We start from the raw sequence: 18094 nt of genomic DNA, 5'->3' as shown, positions 1-18094 counted from the left end.
TAAAGTCACATCCAGTCTAGTACAGTGAAAAAGGCATTGACTTAGCTCTAATCCCTTCCCCAAGAGGCCTTTCCCCAGCATCCAGGTGCTAGTGTCTTCCCTGCTGAGGCTGCCTTCCATATCCTCTGTATAAATCTTGGATGTGCCTAATAATTGACATGTTATATCCTCCATTAGAATGGAAGCTACCTGCAGGCAGGGACTGTACTGTTTTCCCTTCTGCATCATGACTTTCCCCATCATGCTTTTGATAGAAACTCAGAAATGCATAAAATATATGTATAGTGTTATATAATATCAACATATTTTATCTTTTACTACCATAATAATTCCGACTTCTTCTCTGGTATGCAGGGAGAGCCAAAAAATTTTACATGGGGGGCAGCTAGGTTGTGCTGCAGTGGATAAAGCACTGGCCTTGGATTCAGGAGGACCTGAGTTCAAATCTAGCCTCAGACACTTGACGCTTAACTATCTGTGTGACCCTGGGCAAGTCACTTAACCCTCATTGCTCTGAAAAAAAATTTTTTTAATGGATTTTCCAGATGGTGGGGGTGCCATGCCCCTTAACCCCCTGTGATGTGGAAGGGATAGCTGCATTTTTACCTTTCTTTGTATCTTCACTGCTTAGCACAGTACCTAATATAGAGGAAGCACTTAAAAATGCTTGCTAATTTATTGATGGATTTGGAGTAATGAGGACCTGGGTTCAAATCCTACCTTTGCCACTATCTATGTGTGACCATGGGTAAGTCACTTTACCTATTGATTGACCTCAGTTATTCCATCTGGAAAATGAGAGTATATGACTTCGAAGGTCCCTTTTTTTTTTTGAGGGGCAATGAGGGTTAAGTGACTTGCTCAGAGTCACATGGCTAGTTAAGCGTCAAGTGTCTGAGGCCGGATTTGAACTCAGGTCTTCCTGAATCCAGGGCTGGTGCTTTATCCACTGCAGCGTCACCTAATGGCCCCCGCTTTTGATTCCAAAACTCTGATTCTATGCCTTAGATAGTAAGTGGTTCACCCCAGGGTCTTGAACTGAAGCTCAGTGCTATTTCTCCCTGATTCCAGAACCTGGGTTCTTTTCCCTGTATTTCTCCCTTTCCCGACCTCCTAGAATATGATTGTTGCTTCACGGATCACTTGTAGAGACTGATAGTTGGTACCAGTTAAATGATTCCCATGGAGGACTCTAATGTCCTAAGCTGACTGTGAGCACCCTGATTCAGTTGCAGAAAGAGCCCTGAACAAATCATTCCCCTCTCTAAGCCAGTTTCCTCCTCTGTAAAATGAAGAGACTGCACTAGACTAGACAATCCTCAAGGGCCCCTCCAAACTCTGACCCTCTATAGGGTCTGTGGGAGCAGAAACTGAGTCATCTCATTCTCTGGGTGTGGGGCAGATATTGTTGAGTAAGTGAATGACCCATTTGACAGGTCTGTCCTGGTAAGACTGAGGGCTTTGTTCACTTTGGGGTGTCATAGGTGAGGAGGGGCATCAGCCAAGTGGAAGCATCTAGGACGATGTAGGACATTGAGTCCACATCATTGAAAACCAGTGAATGGGACTGGGGAGCCTGACAGAGGTGTCAATATCATGACACCTCCAGGCCTGACAGAGGTGTCAATATCATGACACCTCCAGGTCTGACAGAGGTGTCAATATCATGACACCTCCAGGAGGTGTCATGATATTGAGCTATCTTCAAGTCTATGAAGGACTGCCGTGTGTGTGCGCGCGCACGTGCCTTGTTGAGCTTGGCCCCAAAGAGGAGAACCAGGAGCAATAGGGGATGTTGTAGTGGCGCAGATTGAGGCTGTATATAAGGGGAAACTTCCTGCCAACTGGAGCTGTCCCAGGTACTAAGTATGTAGTGAGTTCACCGTCATTAGAGATTTTCAAGCCAAGCCTGGATGCTGTAGAGGGAGGGGGATCAAATTGACTTTTGAGGTCCCCTCTAGCTCTGAGATTACAAGACTGAATAACGGTCTGAGGAAACACACACACACACACACACACACACATGCACAAACACAAAGTTGGGCCACACTCACCATCTTGAGATTTCCTCCGGCAGAAGCCAAAGACCGTGGCAAAGACCAGCACGATGCAGAGTAAGACGATGAGGATGATGGCATAGAGCGGCAGGCCTTGTCTGCCTAATAGAGGAAACATTTCCAGAGGGCTTTGGAAATGCTGCTTGGGGTGGGGTGGGGGGCAGCAGTCACCTGCAGCCAGATTGCCATTCTCCCAGCCGCTCCCCCAAGGCCAGGTCCCTGGACTTTTAGCTTCTCCCATGCGCCCATTTTCTATATTGGCCACAGCCTCAGGCTCAGGCTCAAGACAAGAACACGGTCCTGTGGTTTAACTAGGGATCACTCAACATACTCAGAGTCTGCTCTCTAGTCCCTGAAGACACAGAGAGATCTAGTGAAGGGGAAGGGAGGGAGGAGAGGGAAGGGGGGAGAGGAGAGGGGAGAAGAGAGGAGAGTGGGAAGAGGGGAGGGAGAAGAGAGGGGAAGGAAGGGAAAGGGGAGGGGAGAAGGAGATGGGAGAGAGGAGAGAGGGGAGGGGAGAGGAGGGAAGGAAACGGAAGGGGACAGAGAAGGAGAGGAAAAGGGAAAGGAGGTTAGGAACGGGCACGGGAGGGAGAATGGCCCACTACTTTTGGACTTGGCGCCCCGTGCTCTGGACCAAGAGCCCAACCATTGGTCCGGTCCCAGTCACGTTCCCGGAAGGCCAAGAACAGGGCCCAGGGACGCTTCCTTTGCTGCGCATGTGCTATGCGTCATAGCCTATCACCACACAGTCACCCCGGACACAGTAACTATAGGACCCTCCCCCTGGGCCTTTAGGACCAGTCCTGACACAGTAGGCTCAATGTTTGGGATAGAGGCGGCCCCCAGCCCCACTCCCCTCCCCCCTCAGCCAAGCTAAACCTCAAGCCTGGGAAAGGTCACAGGGTAGCAGTGTGCCTGGTACATAGGTGCTTGTTGATTGGCTGGTTACTGAATGGATGCAGCCAAGCACAGAGCCGCGCAGGCACATGGGATGGCTGACCATCTGCTTTCTGGGACACCTCCTTCCCCCAAGCTCCCACCTCCACCACCTCAGCCACTCCTACCTGTTCTTTTGCTGGCGTTTCCCTGGTCCCTCAATGCAACTCCTGAAGTCGGACCTACAAGGAGGGGGACATGGGGGTGGTCTGTGGTCTTTGCAAGGTGGTATAGACCAACATGCAGAGTCAGGGGACCCAGATTCAAATCCTGCCTATGCCACTTAGTCACTGTGTGACTTTGGACAAGTCCCTTCCCTCTCTGGATTTCTGTAATATGTAAGGGTTGAACTAGGTAATAATAATTATAATAAACAACTCTGGGTTGCGTTTTAGGTTTTTTTTTTTTTCTGGGGCAATGAGGGTTAAGTGACTTGCCCAGGGTCACACAGCTAGTGTCAAGTGTCTGAGGCTGGATTTGAACTCAGGTCCTCCTGAATCCAGAGCCAGTGCTTTATCCACTGTGCCACCCAGCTGCCCTTTGGGTTGCATTTTAAGGCTTGCAAAGCACTTGACATCCATGATCTCATCTGAGCTGCCACTATGGTCTCATCCAGCTATGGCATTCTGTGATTCTTGAATCTGGATAGCAGTAGGACACCTGGCCTAGTGTTTCCATACTTAGTGAATGTGGGGATGATGGGCATCCTGCCCCCTGGAGTCAAACTGGGGGACCCCAGATGTGGCATGAGACCATCAAAAGTGATATAAATCATGATTTTATGAGCAGGGCCTGGTGACAGACAGCCCTGCTGCCCAATCAGCATTGGGATTGTTGGCTGAAGGGTGGGCCTTGAAAGTCAAAACCTGGGGTAGCTGGGTGGTGCAGTGGATAGAGCACCGGCCCTGGCGTCAGGAGGACCTAAGTTCAAATCTGGTCTCAGACACTTGACACTTACTAGCTGTGTGACCCTGGGCAAGTCACTTAACTCCAATTGCCTCACCGAAAAAAAAAAAGGAAAGAAAGCCAAAACTCAATGGCCGAGGATGTTATGTGTGGGGTATCCACACACCTCCACTGTCAGCCAGCAGTCCCTAGGGCCCAGAAGCCAAGCCCGATAAGAAATAGGACCCACTGATTCCCCACCCAGGTTATACCCCTCACCCCTCCATGCTGAACCCTTCACCGCCCTTGTCCTGGTGGAGATCCCATACTACTGCCTGTCAAAGGAGGGAGGTGGCAATGGCCACCAGGATGAGTCCATAGCACTCCAGCTGACCTGGGGCCTAGAGACTTAGCAGTGCAGTGGTTAAAGCTGGGCCTCTACTCAGGAAGCCCTGAGTTCAAATCCAGCCTCTGATACTTACTAGCCATGTGACCCTGAGCAAGTCACTTAACCTCTGTCTGCTTCTGTTTCTTCATCTCTAAAAGGTGGATAATAAAATCATCTACCTCCCAGGGTTGTGAGGAACAAATGAAATATTCATTGTAAAGTTGTTGGCACAGTGGCTGTCACAAAGTAAGCACTATTATCTAGAGAAGGGCTTCTTAAACTTTTCCCACTCGTGACACCTTTTTTGCCCAAGAAATGCTTAACGCAATAGGTAACCTTTTATTGTTGCCAAATGTTTGAGTACCATTAAGTTATGGGGTGGCGACTCCCAGTTTAAGAAGCTTTGCTATAGAGGTTAACTAAAACAAACTGAGGAAGAGAGGGAGAGGCAGAGGCAGGCCCCAAAGCTAGGCCTCTTGCCACTATTGACTGGTGCCAAAGCCAGCCAAGGGGCCATGCTGCCCTGGAGAGGAAAATGCAAAGCCAGGGACAGACACATTGGGGATGCTGGCTGGAGAAGGTGTCCCTAACATACTGGGCCCGGAAGGGGAGATGGAGAGGGAAGGTCGTCATTCTAATGCAGTCCGAAGTCCCTGAAGCTCTGGGGAGGGGGAGGAAACTCCACTGTATATCCAAAAGGTACTTGAAGATCATTGGCCAAGTGTGGGGGTGGGGGTAGGCCGTGAGGGTCTGCAAATGGAAAGAAAGTCTTGTTGATCTCACCTGGACCTTTACCGCTTCCCCCAGCATGGCCGGCCTCCATGGTTGTCTGCTCCCCAGGTGACATCTGTGTAGCAGCGCCATGCGTTGCTATGGCAACAGAAAACCAAGATTAAGGCATCATTCAGTGAGGAGCTGAGCCCTGCACCACGCAAGTGTGAGGACATTACTACCCACTCTGCTCCAGGCCCTCTCCTACCTTGGGCCTCTGGGAGCACAGGTAGGGTGCTTCAGAAAAAGAAGCGGGGCAGCTAGGTGGCACTGCAGTGGATAAAGCACTGGCCCTGGATTCAGGAGGACCTAAGTGTCAAGGACACTCACTAGCTGTGTGACCCTGGGCAAGTCACTTAACCCTCATTGCCCCACAAAAAAAGGAAATAGAAGGAGCAGGGCAAAGCCCTGATCTGGCCCTTACCTGGCCCAATAGTGGTTGCCCCCGAGAAGCCACCTGTTGTGGACGTCTGGTCTCTAGATGGGATCACTGTGGTTGACGGGTGTATTACTATGCAAACAAGGAAATGAGATCAGGGGAAATCTGGATATGCTGCTGGGGGGACCCTCACATGTTGATGGCTGATTCCATGTGACACTAAGGCAGAAAACACTCTGAGGGTCAGGATGGATCACAACCTGGCCATGCAGTATAGCCAGAATAGAGATCATGCCTCACAGGAACAGGAAACTTGGGTCTGTATCAAACATGTCACGTGGAGAATACTGGGTTAATTGATTGATCCCCCCAAATGATTAGGCCTTCCCTCTACCTTGTCATCTCTGTGTTCAGCCAAGGTACTGAGAAGTTAGAGAAGGGTCAAAGGACAATGGAGGTATCCAAGAAGTTGGAAAACAGATTTCTCAAGGGTAGATTAGAGGCCAGCAGACCGAGAGACTATAGTGCCAAGGACGTCAGTCAGAGGGGACTCAAGAAATTAGCTTAATCTTCTCATTTCACAGAGGAGGAAACTGAGGCCCAGAAGAAGGGAAATAAGTGACTTGCCTAAGGTTACATAACCTCTGCCTAGAGAGTTGAAGAACTAATATTTGAACTCAAGCTCTCTGACCCCGGGTCAGTGTTCTTTTCCACTGAAGGGCCTGTGTCACCTGTGACAACAAAGGCTAAAGGTATGGGCTGTGGATTATATGATTTCCAAATTGAGGTGGGTACTGCAAGCATTATTAGTTTTGTTTTACAAGTGAGGAAACTGAGGACCAGGGAAATTCAAGTGACCCAGACACAGCCACAAGGCCAGTAAGTCCCATAGCTGGGACTCAAACTCAGGACTGAGGACTTTTAAGCCTCATGCTTTTTTTTTTTTTTTTAAGTGAGGCAATTGGGGTTAAGTGACTTGCCCAGGGTCACAAAGCTAGTGTTAAGTGTCTGAGGCTGGATTTGAACTCAGGTACTCCTGACTACAGGGCCAATACTCTATCCACTGCGCCACCTAGCTGCCCCAAGCTTCATGCTTTTTGCTGTCCACCAAGGCCCTCATGGCCATAAACAGAAATATATAAAGAAGATCCTGTGGGGGGAAAATGGAAAACACTAAAATATGAGAGGAAGCATGGGGTAGAGTAAGAAGAGCAAGATGATGCAATACTCAGCACCAAGTGGACACCAAAGATCTTCCTATTCCCCTTTGCAGATGAAGACCCCAGAGGTCAGAAAGGTCATAGTCTCCTGACCACAGCTGTAGCACCAGATCAGGTGGCATTTCCAGCCCCCCCCCACCCAGAGTCATGTTGTTATGTCGGGGGCAGACACCAGATGGTACCCTAAGCCCCAAACTACCACCTCCCTTTTCCAAAGGGCTTCTTTGGTGTCCTCAGCACAAACAGAATCTCCAAAACTATTCCAAAAAATAATTCTGAATAAGGACTGGACTTGGGATTTCACTGGCATAGAGAACCTCTGATGACAAAACTGTCACTGCATAATAATTCATCATTTATTTTAGGCGTCTTTCCTCTTCTCGGGTTCTGTGTTCCAATCAAACCCAAATCTCTTCCAATCACTTCAAAATACACTGAGCATTCCCACCTCCATACCTTTGCTCAAACAAGTCCCTCTTCTAGGAATGCCCTCACTCTTCTATCCTCTGTATCTCTGCCTGTCAAAATCTTACCCATCCTCTAAGACCCAAGTCAAATGGGAACCTACTCTGACCACCCAGTCTGAAGTGATGTTAGGCTGGTCAGATACCGAGTTGGAAAAGCCCTCAGAGGCCATCTATCCAATCCCATAATTTTACAGAGAAGGCCTAGGTTTACATTTTGGCTCTGCTACTTTCTACCTGTATGACTTTGGGCGAGTCACAGGCCTCAGTTTCCTCTTTTGATCCTAGCACACCATGATCATATTAAATGAATGCTTGACCAAATGAATGAAATATGCTCTTTGAAGGAGATGCCCTTGGCCTTCTCATGCTTGCCCCATAGCTCCCCATCAAGGCCTTTCTCAGAGGATGTATGGCCCGAGGTGCCAGCCTCGACTTCCCCTTTAGATTAATCCCTGAGGTAAGCATTGTTACCAATGTGAACCTAATGACTGCAGAGGTACGCATCATAACAACAGCCCTTTGACAGTTCACAAGACAATTTCGTCACAAAATTCCTTCAAGTTCTAGCATTCAGAGAGAGCCTTGCAAGTCTGAGTATTGAGGCTCAGCTTCACCTGCCTAGTAACTTGGCAGAGCTTATATTTCTGCCACTGGTACCCTGGCACTGCCATCTATGATGCCCTCTCTGTAAATGCCCTTCCTGCATCATTCATCCCCTCCCCCCAACCCCCCTGCCCTCGGTCTCCAGGGGGACTCACCTTCAAAGGGGGGTGTGCTGGTTGTCAATTCCCCAGGCAGCACCTGTGAAGTAGGCCTCCTGGAAGAGTCTGCAAGGGGAGGTGACAGGAGACCCAGTTACCATCATGTTTGTTCCCCCTTCCTTCTTTCTCCCTTCCCCCCATCCCCCACCCCATGGACAACTGCTGTGGATCAAGGGTCTGGTCTAGACTAGTGAGGTTTGTCGGACCCAGACCCGAAGTATCCCCATCTCTTCTCCCATCTCTGCCTTTGGCCTCGGTCAAGTCCCTTAACCTGGGAAATGACCTCTTCCAGCCCTGCCTAGCTGTGAGGTTCTGATTCAGTTCTGATCTTTGAGGTCTCCAGGTGCCAGGGTCAAGAGCATTGTTTTGCCTTAGAGTTAGAAGATACCAGAATCCCAGCTTCATCCCCTTTCTGTTCTCTAGACCTCGGGTTCCTCATCTGTGTCTCTGATCCTAGCAGGTTCTAGTAGGTTCCAACTGGTTCCAGCAGATTCTGGAATGACTATGAGGTTCTATGTGCTTTCTTTCTTTCCTTTTTTTTTTTAGTGAGGCAATTGGGGTTAAGTGACTTGCCCAGGGTCACACAGCTAGTGTCAAGTGTCTGAGGCCAGATTTGAACTCAGGTCCTCCTGACTCCAGGGCCGGTGCTTTATCCACTATGCCACCTAGCTACCCCTATGTGCTTTCTTCCAAGCATGGAAACAATAACTGAAGTACTTTCCATCTAGTCCTGAAAAGAGCCCTGAGAGGTACGTGGTACAAGTAGGTCCTCCTGAATCCAGGGCCGGTGCTTTATCCACTATGCTACCTAGCTACCCCTATGTGCTTTCTTCCAAACATGGAAACAATAACTGAAGTACTTTCCATCCAGTCCTGAAAAGAGCCCTGAGAGGTACGTGGTACAAGTGCCATCATTCCCATTTTATGAAGGGAAAACTGAGTCCCAGAGAACTACAGTGACTTCCTACAAAAGATGTGTGAGTGTCAGAGGCGAGATTCAAAGCTCAGTTCTGATTTTATATTCAGTGTCCTTTCCACGATGACACACTGTCTTCAATTAGCTAAACCAGCCATGCTTATATCTCCATCCCACTGACCTCTGCCCCGACCTCCCCAAATAATTTTTACCACTGGCCAAATGTGACCATTCACTTGTAAGCTGCTTGAGGGCAGGAAAGGTTTGGAGTTTTTGCCTTACTTTGGGTCACTAGTCCCGCACTGTGGCACAGTAAGCACTTAAGAAATGCTTCTGGGGGCAGCTAGATGGCGCAGTAGATAGAGCACCGGCCCTGGAGTCAGGAGTACCTGAGTTCAAATCCAGCCTCAGACACTTGACATGTACTAGCTGTGTGACCCTGGGCAAGTCACTTAACCCCAATTGCCTCACTTAAAAAAAAAGGGAAAAAAAAAGAAATGCTTCTGGATTGATAGATTGACCATTAGCATCCCTTCCATGTGTATAATGCTTAGGGTTTCTGAGAAGGTATTAGCAGCCCCATTTCCCCATACTTAAGTTTGGCTTCAGAGACCTGCTAAAATCACACAGCAAACAAAGGGAGATCAAAGAGATAATCCAAGGGGGCAGGTAGGTGGCACTTCAGTGGATAAAGCACGAGCTCTGGATTCAGGAGGACCTGAGTTCAAATCCAGCCTCAGACACTTGACATTTACTAGCTGTGTGACCCTGGGCAAGTCACTTAACCGTCATTGCCCACCCCCCTCGCCCCCCCAAAAAAAGAAAAAAAAAGAGAGAACCCAAGTTTCCCTATGGCACAGGAAACTGCCCCCCAGGGCCCTCTGTGGGCCACAAGTAGGGAAAGCAGGCAATGAAGGTGGCAGCTCACCTGTGACGACAAAGTGGACAAGGTCACTCATCTGCTCAGGGCCAACACGAGCCTTGGCTACACAGAAGTACATCCCAGAGTCAGACACCTGGGCAGGCTTAAATAAGAGTGTACCAAAAGAAGTCATCTCAGTCAGATTCCCCTCTGGCTTCCCCTTGTACCACTTGTAGGTGATAGGTGGAGACCCATTGGCCTGGCACACAAGACTGATCCTCATGCCGTGCGGAACCTTGAAGCCGTAGTCGGAGCCTGAAGTCACCAAGGGCTTGGAGGCTGGAACTACAGGAGAGAGAGAGAGAGAGAGAGAGAGAGAGAGAGAGGGTCAGGCAGGGGAAAGGATACAAGGACTGAGGGCAGGCTTCAGGGGAATGTCTGCAAGGTGACTGAAAGAGGGTGCTGGCAGGGCTGGACAGCTACATGGGGGCACAAGCCTGGAGAGCTGAAGGGGAAAACCCAAAGAAAAAGGGAGATTGTGGGCTCAGAGAAAACGGAAAAAGATGCTGGAGAGGGCTGGAAGAATGCAGAAAGGACATAGTCATACTGAGAAAGGAATTCATCAACAAAGACAGAGATGCCAGGGACCCAAGAGAAGAAGAGGTCAAAGGTGGGAGAAAAAGTGTCTGCACAAAGAGAGGTTTTAGAACACAGAATGTCGGAGCTGAGAGGGGGCTTAGAATATGGATTGTTTGTTTGTTTGTTTTGTAGGGCTATGGGGGTTAAGTGACTTGCCCAAGGTCACACAGCTAGTAAGTGTCAAGTGACGGATCCCGGATTTGAACTCAGGTCCTCCTGAATCCAGGGCCGGTGCGCTATCCATTGTGCTACCCAACCGCCCCCAGAATATGGATTGTTACAATTGAGGGGACCTTAGAAAATAGACTGTTAAAGCTAGGAGGGGTCTAAGAACACAGAATGTCAGAGGTGGGAGGGGGCTTAGAATATAGAATCTTAGAGCTGTTGGGGGCTCAGAAAGTACAGTATTAGAGCTGGAAGGTGTCGAAGAACACAAAATGTAAGGGCCGATAGGGGGTTTGCTCTGGGGGGGGGGCTTGGAAAATAAATATTAGAGCCGGGGGGGGGGTGTTAGGAACACAAAATGTCAGAGCTGATAGGGGCTTAGAATATAGAATGTTAGAGCTCAGGGGGGCTTAGTAAACAGAATATTAGAGGTTGGAGGGGTCAAAGAAGAAAAAATGGAGGCAGCTAGATGGCGCAGTGGATAGAGCACGGGCCCTGGACTCAGGAGGATCTGAGTTCAAATCCAGCCTCAGACACTTAACACTTACTAGCTGTGTGACCCTGGGCAAGTCACTTAACCCCAATTGCCTCACCAAAAACAAACAAACAAACAAAAACACAAAGAAGAAAAAATGTCAAGGCAGATAAGGTGTTTAGAATATAGAATATTTTTGTTTGTTTGTTTTTCAGGGCAATGAGGGTTAAGTGACTTGCCCAGGGTCACACAGCTAGTAAGTGTCAAGTGTCTGAGGCTGGATTTGAACTCAGGTCCTCCTGAATCCAAGGCTAGTGCTCTATCCACTGTGCCACCTAGCTGACCCTATTAGAGTTGCGAGAGCCTGAGAAAATAGAATATTAAATCCTTAGTGCCCAACCAAAAAAAAAAAAAAAAAAGAAAAAAAAAGAAAATAGAATATTAGAATTGAGAGGAGTCTAAGATCAGAAAACATCAAAGCTGATAGGACGTTTTGAATAGAGAATGTTACAGACGTGGGGGGCTTAGAAAAAAGATTTATAGAGCTGGGAGGGGTCTAAGAAAAAAAAGTCAGGGCAGATAGGGGTGTCAGTATAGAGCATTAGTACTGTGGAGGGCTTGGAGGAGTCAAAGAATAAAAAATGTCAGTCCTGATAGGGGGCTTAGAATATAGAATGTTATAGCTGAGGAGGGATTAGAAAATCGAATATTAGAGCTGGGAGGGGTCTAAGAAGACAATGTCAGAGGTAGGGGGCGCCAGAGAACATAGAATGTCAGAGCTGGGCGGGGCCTTGAGACTGATTGTTGGAGCTGGGGGAGGTCTAAGAACACAGAAAGACAGCTGAGGGAGGGCTTGGAATATAGAATGTTAGAGCTCAGGGGGGTTAGAAAATAGAATATTAGAGCTGGGAGGGGTCTAAGAAGAAACAATATCAGGGCAGATAAAGTGTTTAGAATATAGAATGTTAGAGCTGTCGGGGGCTTAGAAAATAGAATTTTAGAGCTGGGAGGGTCTAAGAACAAAAAATGTCTGGGCTTATAGGGTGTTTAGAATCTAGAATGTTAGACTTGTTGGGGGCTTAGAAAATAGAATTTTAGAACTGAAGGGGGGTCGAAGAACAAAAAATGTCAGTCCTGATGGGGGCTTAGAATATAGAATGTTAGAACTGAGGGGGGAATTAGAAAATAGTATATTGGAGCTGCAAGGTGTGGAAGAACACAAAATGTCAGGGCTGATAGGGGGTCTAGAATATGGAATGCTAGAGCTCTGGGGGGCTTAGAAAATCGATATTAGAGCTGGGAAGGGTCTTAGAACATAGAACATAGAATATTAGAGCTCTGAGGAGTCTAAGAAGACAATGTCAGAGGTAGGGGGCGCCAGAGAACATAGAATGTCAGAGCTGGGCGGGGCCTTGAGACAGATTGTTAGAGCTGGCTGGAGGTCTAAGAATACAGACAGAGCTGAGGGAGGGATTAGACCATAGAATGTTAGAGCTCAGCGGGGCTTAGAAAATAGAATATTAGAGCTGGAAGGGGTCTAAGAACACAAAATATCAGAGATGATAGGGGGCTTAGGATAGAGAATGTTAGAGCCGTGGGTGCCTGAGATAATAGAATATTAAAGCCTCAGTGCCCAGCCAAAAAAAAAATAGAATATTAGAATTGGGAGGAGTCTTAAGATCAGAAAACATCAAGGCTGATAGGGTATTTAAAATATAGAATGTTACAGATGTGAGGGCTTAGAAAATAGATTTATACAGCTGGGAGGGGTCTTAGAAAAAAGAAGTCAAGGCTGATAGGTGTGTAGATTATGGAGTGTTAGTACTGTGGGGGGCTTAGCAAATAGAATCTTAGAGTTTGGAGGAGTCAAAGAAGAAAAAATGTCAGGGCAGAAAAGGTTTTTAGAATATAGAATGTAAGAGTTGTTGGGGCCTTAAAAAATAAAATTTCATAGCAATGGGGGTGATCTAAGAACAAAAAATGTCAGTCCTCATAAGGGGCTTTGACTAGAATGTTAGAGCTAAGGGGGGCTTAGTAAATAGAATATTAGAACTTGGAGAGTCAAAGAAGAAAAAAATAGCAGGGCAGATAAGGTGTTTAGAATATAGAATGTTAGAATGTTTGGGGGCTTAGAAAATAGAATTTTAGAGCTAGGTGGAGCAGACTAAGAACAAAAAATGTAAGGCCTGATAGGGAGCTTAGAAAATAGAATTTTAGAGCTGGGGGGTGGATCCAAAACCACAAAATGCCAGAGCTGATAGGTGGCTTAGAATATAGAATGTTAGAGCTGAAGGGGTGAGGGGTGGGGAGCTTAGTGAATAGATTATTGGAACTTGGAGGGGTCAAAGAAGAAAAAATATCAGGGCAGATAAGGTGTTTAGAATATAGAATTTTAGACCTGTTGGTGGCTTAGAAAATAGAATTTTAGAGCTAGGGGGGTGGTCTGAGAACCAAAAATGTCAGACCTGATAGGGGGTTTAGATTATAGGATGAGAGAGCTGTGAGGGATTTAGAAAATAGAATATTACATTCTCACTGCCCAACCAAAAAAGAAAAGAAAAGAAAAAAAGAAAAATAGAATTTTAGAGCTGGGAGGGGTCTAAGAACACAAAATGTCAGAGCTGATAGGGGGCTTAGAGTATAGAATGTTAGAGCTGAGTGGGGCTTAGTAAATAAAATATTAGAATTTGGTGGAGTCAAAGAAGAAAAAGTGTCAGGGCAGATAAGGTGTTTAGAATATAGAATGTTAGAGTGGTTGGGGGCTTAGAAAATAGAATTTTAGAGCTAGGGGGCTGTCTAAGAACAAAAAATGTCGGGGCACCTAGTTGGCGCAGTGGATAGAGCACTGGCCCTGGATTCAGGAGGACCTGAGTTCAAATCCAGTTTCAGACACTTGACACTTACTAGCTGTGTGACCCTGGGCAAGTCACTTAACCCCAATTGCCTCACCAAAAACAAAAGAAACAAAAACAAAAATGTCAGGCCTGATGGGGGTTTAGATTATAGAATCATAGAGCTGTGGGGGATTTAGAAAATAGAACGTTACATCCTCACTGCCCAACCAAAAAAAAAAAAAAAGAAAATAGAATATTAGAGCTGGGAGGGGTCTAAGAACACCAAATTCCAGAGCTGATTGGGGCTTAGAATATTGAATATTAGAGCTGAGGAGCGCTTAGTAAATAGAATATTAAACCCTCGTTGCCCAACCAAAAGAAAAAGAAAGAAAAAAGAAAATAATTTTTAAAAATAGAAAATAGAATATTAGAGCTGGGAGGCGTCTTAGAACACCAAATGCCAGAGCTGATAGGGGCTTAGAATATAGAATGTTACAGCTGACAGGGGATTAGGAAATAGAATATTAGACCTTGGAGGGTTCAAGGAAGAAAAAATGTCAGTGCAGATAAGGTGTTTAGAATATAGAATGTTAGAACTGTTGGGGACTTAGAAAACAGAATATTAAATAGAATGTTAGAATATTAAATAGAATTTTAGAACTGGGGGTGGTCTAAGAATGAAAAATGGCAGTCCTGATGGGGGCTTAGAATATAGAATTTTAGAGCTGAGTGGGGATTAGAAAATAGAATATTGGAGCTGGGAGGGGTCTAAGAACAAAAAAAAGTCTAGGTAGATAAGGTGTTTAGAATATAGAATGTTAGAGTTGTTGAGGGCTTAGAAAATAGAATTTTAGAGCTACGGGAGCTGTCTAAGAACAAAAAATGTCAGGCCTGATAAGGGGTTTAGATTATAGAATGATAGAACAGTGGGGGATTTAGAAAATACAATATTAAATCCCCACTGCCCAACCAAAAAAAAAAAGGAAGAAAAAAAAGAAAATAGAATATTATAGCTGGGAGGGGATCAAAGAACACAAAATGTCAGAGCTTATAGGGGGCTTAGAATATAGAATGTTAGATCTGATGGGGCTTAGTAAATAGAATATTAAACCCTCGTTGCCCAATCAAAAAAAAGAACAGAAAAAAGAAAACAATTTTAAAAAATAGAAAATAGAATATTAGAGTTGGGAGAGGTCTAAGAACACCAAATGTTAGAGCTGATAGGGGGCTTAGAAAATTGAATGTTAGAAACAAGAGGGGACTAGTAAATAGAATCTTAAACCCTCATTGCCCAACCAAAAGAAAAAGAAAGAAAAAAGAAAATAATTAAAAAAAATAGAAAATGGAATATAATAGCTGCGAGGGGTCTAAGAACATAAAATGTCAGAGGTGAAGGTGGTTGAGAATATAGAATGATTGAGATGTGGGGGACTTAGAAAATGGAATATTAAACCCTCATTGCCCAACCAAAAAAAAAAAGAACAGAAAAAAGAAAAAAATTTTAAAAAAGAAAGAAAAAAGAATATTAGGGCTGGGAGGGGTCTTAGAACGCCAAATGTCAGAGTTTATAGGGTGCTTAGAATATAGAATGCTGGAGCTGAGGGGGGCTTAGTAAGTAGAATATTAGAACTTGGAGGGCTCAAGGAAGAAAAAACATCAGTGCAGATAAGGTATGTAGAACATAGAATGTTAGAGCTGTTGGAGGCTTAGAAAATAAAACTTTAGAACTAGAGGGCAGTCTAAGAACAAAAAATGTCAGGCCTGATAGGGGGCTTAGAAAATAGAATATTAGAGCTGGGGAGGTGGGGGGGGCATCCAAGAACACAAAATGTCAGAGTTGATAGGGGGTTTAGATTATAGAATGATAGAGCTGTTGGGGATTTAGAAAATAGAATATTAAATAGAATATTAGAATATTAAATAGAATTTTAGAACTGGGAGAGGGTGTCTAAGAACAAAAAATTGCAGTCCTGCTGGGGGCTTAGAATATAGAATTTTAGAGTTTAGGGGGGATTAGAAAATAGAATATTAAATAGAATATCAGAATATTAAATAGAATTTTAGAACTGGGAGAGGGTGTCTAAGAACAAAAAATTGCAGTCCTGCTGGGGGCTTAGAATATAGAATTTTAGAGTTTAGGGGGGATTAGAAAATAGAATATTGGAGCTGGGAGGGATCTAAGAACAAAAAATGTCCGGGCACATGAGGTGTTTAGAATATAGAATGGTAGAGTTGTTGGGAGCTTAGGAAATAGAATATTAAATAGAATGTTAGAACATTAAATATAATTTTAGAACTGGCAGTTGTCTAAGAACAAAAAATTGCAGTCCTGCTGGGGGCTTAGAATATAGAATTTTAGAGCTTAGGGGGGATTAGAAAATAGAATATTGGAGCTGGGAGGGATCTAAGAACAAAAAATGTCCAGGTACATGAGGTGTTTAGAATATAGAATGGTAGAGTTGTTGGGGGCTTAGAAAATAAAATTTTAGAGCTAGAGGGCAGTCTAAGAACAAAAAATGTCAGGCCTGATAGGGGGCTTAGAAAATAGAATATTAGAGCTGGGGAGGTGGGGGGGGAATCCAAGAACACAAAATGTCAGAGTTGATAGGGGCTTTAAAATATAGAATGAGAGAGCTGTTGGGCATTTAGAAAATAGAATGTTAGAATATTAATTAGAATGTTAGAATATTAAATAGAATGTTAGAACTGGAATGGGGTGTCTAAGAACAGAAAATGGCAGTCCTGCTGGGGGCTTAGAATATAGAATTTTAGAACTGAGGGGGGATTAGAATGTAGAATATTGGAGCTGGGAGGGGTCTAAGAACAAAAAATTTCTGGGTAGATAAGATGTTTAGAATATAGAATGTTAGAGGCTTAGAAAATAGAATTTTAGAGCTACGGGCGCAGTCTAAGAACAAAAAATATCAGGCCTGATGGGGGTTAGATTATAGAAAGATAGACCTATGGGGGATTTAGAAAACAGAATATTAAATCCTCACTGCCCAACCAAATAAAAGAAAAGAAAAGAAAAGAAAAAAGAAAATAGGATATTAGAGCTGGGAGGGGTCTAAGAACAAAAAATGTCTGGGTAGATAAGGTCTTTAGAATATAGAATGTTAGAGGCTTAGAAAATAGAATTTTAGAGCTAGGGGCGCAGGCTAAGAACAAAAAATGTCAGGCCTGATGGGGGTTAGATTATAGAAAGATAGACCTATGGGGGATTTAGAAAACAGAATATTAAATCCTCATTGCTCAACCAAATAAAAAAAGAGAAAAGAAAAGAAAAAAGAAAATTGGATATTAGAGCTGGGAGGGGTCTAAGAACGTAAAATGTCAGTGCTGATAGGGAGCTTAGAATATTGAATGTCAGAGATCAGGGGAGCTTAGTAAATAGAATATTAAAACCTCATTGCCCAACCAAAAGAAAAAAGAAAGAAAAAATAAAATAATTTTTAAAAATAGAAAATAAAATATTAGAGCTGGGAGGGGTCTTAGAACACCAAATGCCAGAGCTGACAAGGGGCTAAGACTATAGAATGTTAGAGCTGAGGGGGGCTTAGTAAATAGAATATTAGAACTTGGAGGGTTCAAGGAAGAAAAAATGTCAGTGCAGTTAAGGTATGTAGAATATAGAATGTTAGAGCTGTTGGGGACTTAGAAAATAAAACTTTAGAGATGGGGGCGGTCTAAGAACAAAAAATGTCAGGCCTGATAGGGGGCTTAGGAAATAGAATATTAGAGCTGGGGAGGTTGGGGGTGGGATCCAAGAACACAAAATGTCAGAGTTGTTAGGGGGTTTAGATTATAGAATGATAGAGCTGTTGGGGATTTAGAAAACAGAATATTAAATAGAATGTTAGAACATTAAATATAATTTTAGAACTGGCGGTTGTCTAAGAACAAAAAATTGCAGTCCTGCTGGGGGCTTAGAATATAGAATTTTAGAGCTGAGCAGGGATTAGAAAATAGAATATTGGAGCTGGGAGGGGTCTAAGAACAAAACTGTCTGAGTAGATTAGGTGTTTAGAATATAGAATGTTAGAGTTGTTGGGGGCTTAGAAAAGAGGATTTTAGAGCTGGGGGGCAGTCTAAGAACAAAAAATGTCAGGCCTGATAGGGGGTTTAGATTATAGAATATTAAATAGAATGTCAGAATATTAAATAGAATTTTAGAACTGGGGGGTGTCTAAGAACAAAAATGGCAGTCCTGGTGGGGACTTAGAATATAGAATTTTAGAGCTGAGGGGGGAATAGTAAATAGAATATTGGAGCTGGGAGGGGTCTAAACAAAAAATGTCTGGGTAGATAAGGTGTTTAGAATATAGAATGTTAGAGT

The 18094-nt window shown here is 44.7% G+C and overlaps 1 protein-coding gene across 2 annotated transcripts in view; it reads right to left on the bottom strand.

Annotated features, from left to right (window-relative positions):
• VSIG4 (V-set and immunoglobulin domain containing 4) overlaps positions 1-18094 on the bottom strand; it is a 42337-nt gene that overhangs the window by 6286 nt on the left and 17957 nt on the right. The window contains exons 3-8 of one of the 2 annotated variants that reach the window (XM_043974946.1): positions 9712-9990; positions 7865-7933; positions 5465-5551; positions 5053-5139; positions 3125-3178; positions 2055-2159 (exon numbers count right to left, since the gene is read on the bottom strand). In XM_043974946.1, the coding sequence (XP_043830881.1) occupies positions 2055-2159; positions 3125-3178; positions 5053-5139; positions 5465-5551; positions 7865-7933; positions 9712-9990 (681 nt within the window). The remainder of the gene's footprint in view (positions 1-2054; positions 2160-3124; positions 3179-5052; positions 5140-5464; positions 5552-7864; positions 7934-9711; positions 9991-18094) is intronic. The other variant, XM_043974947.1, reaches the window with a different exon arrangement.

This window comes from Dromiciops gliroides, chromosome X, assembly GCF_019393635.1.
Source record: "Dromiciops gliroides isolate mDroGli1 chromosome X, mDroGli1.pri, whole genome shotgun sequence".
NCBI classification, from domain to species: Eukaryota; Metazoa; Chordata; class Mammalia; order Microbiotheria; family Microbiotheriidae; genus Dromiciops; species Dromiciops gliroides.
Note: the sequence above shows the minus strand (reverse complement) of the source record. Positions and strands in the feature narration are given on the sequence as shown.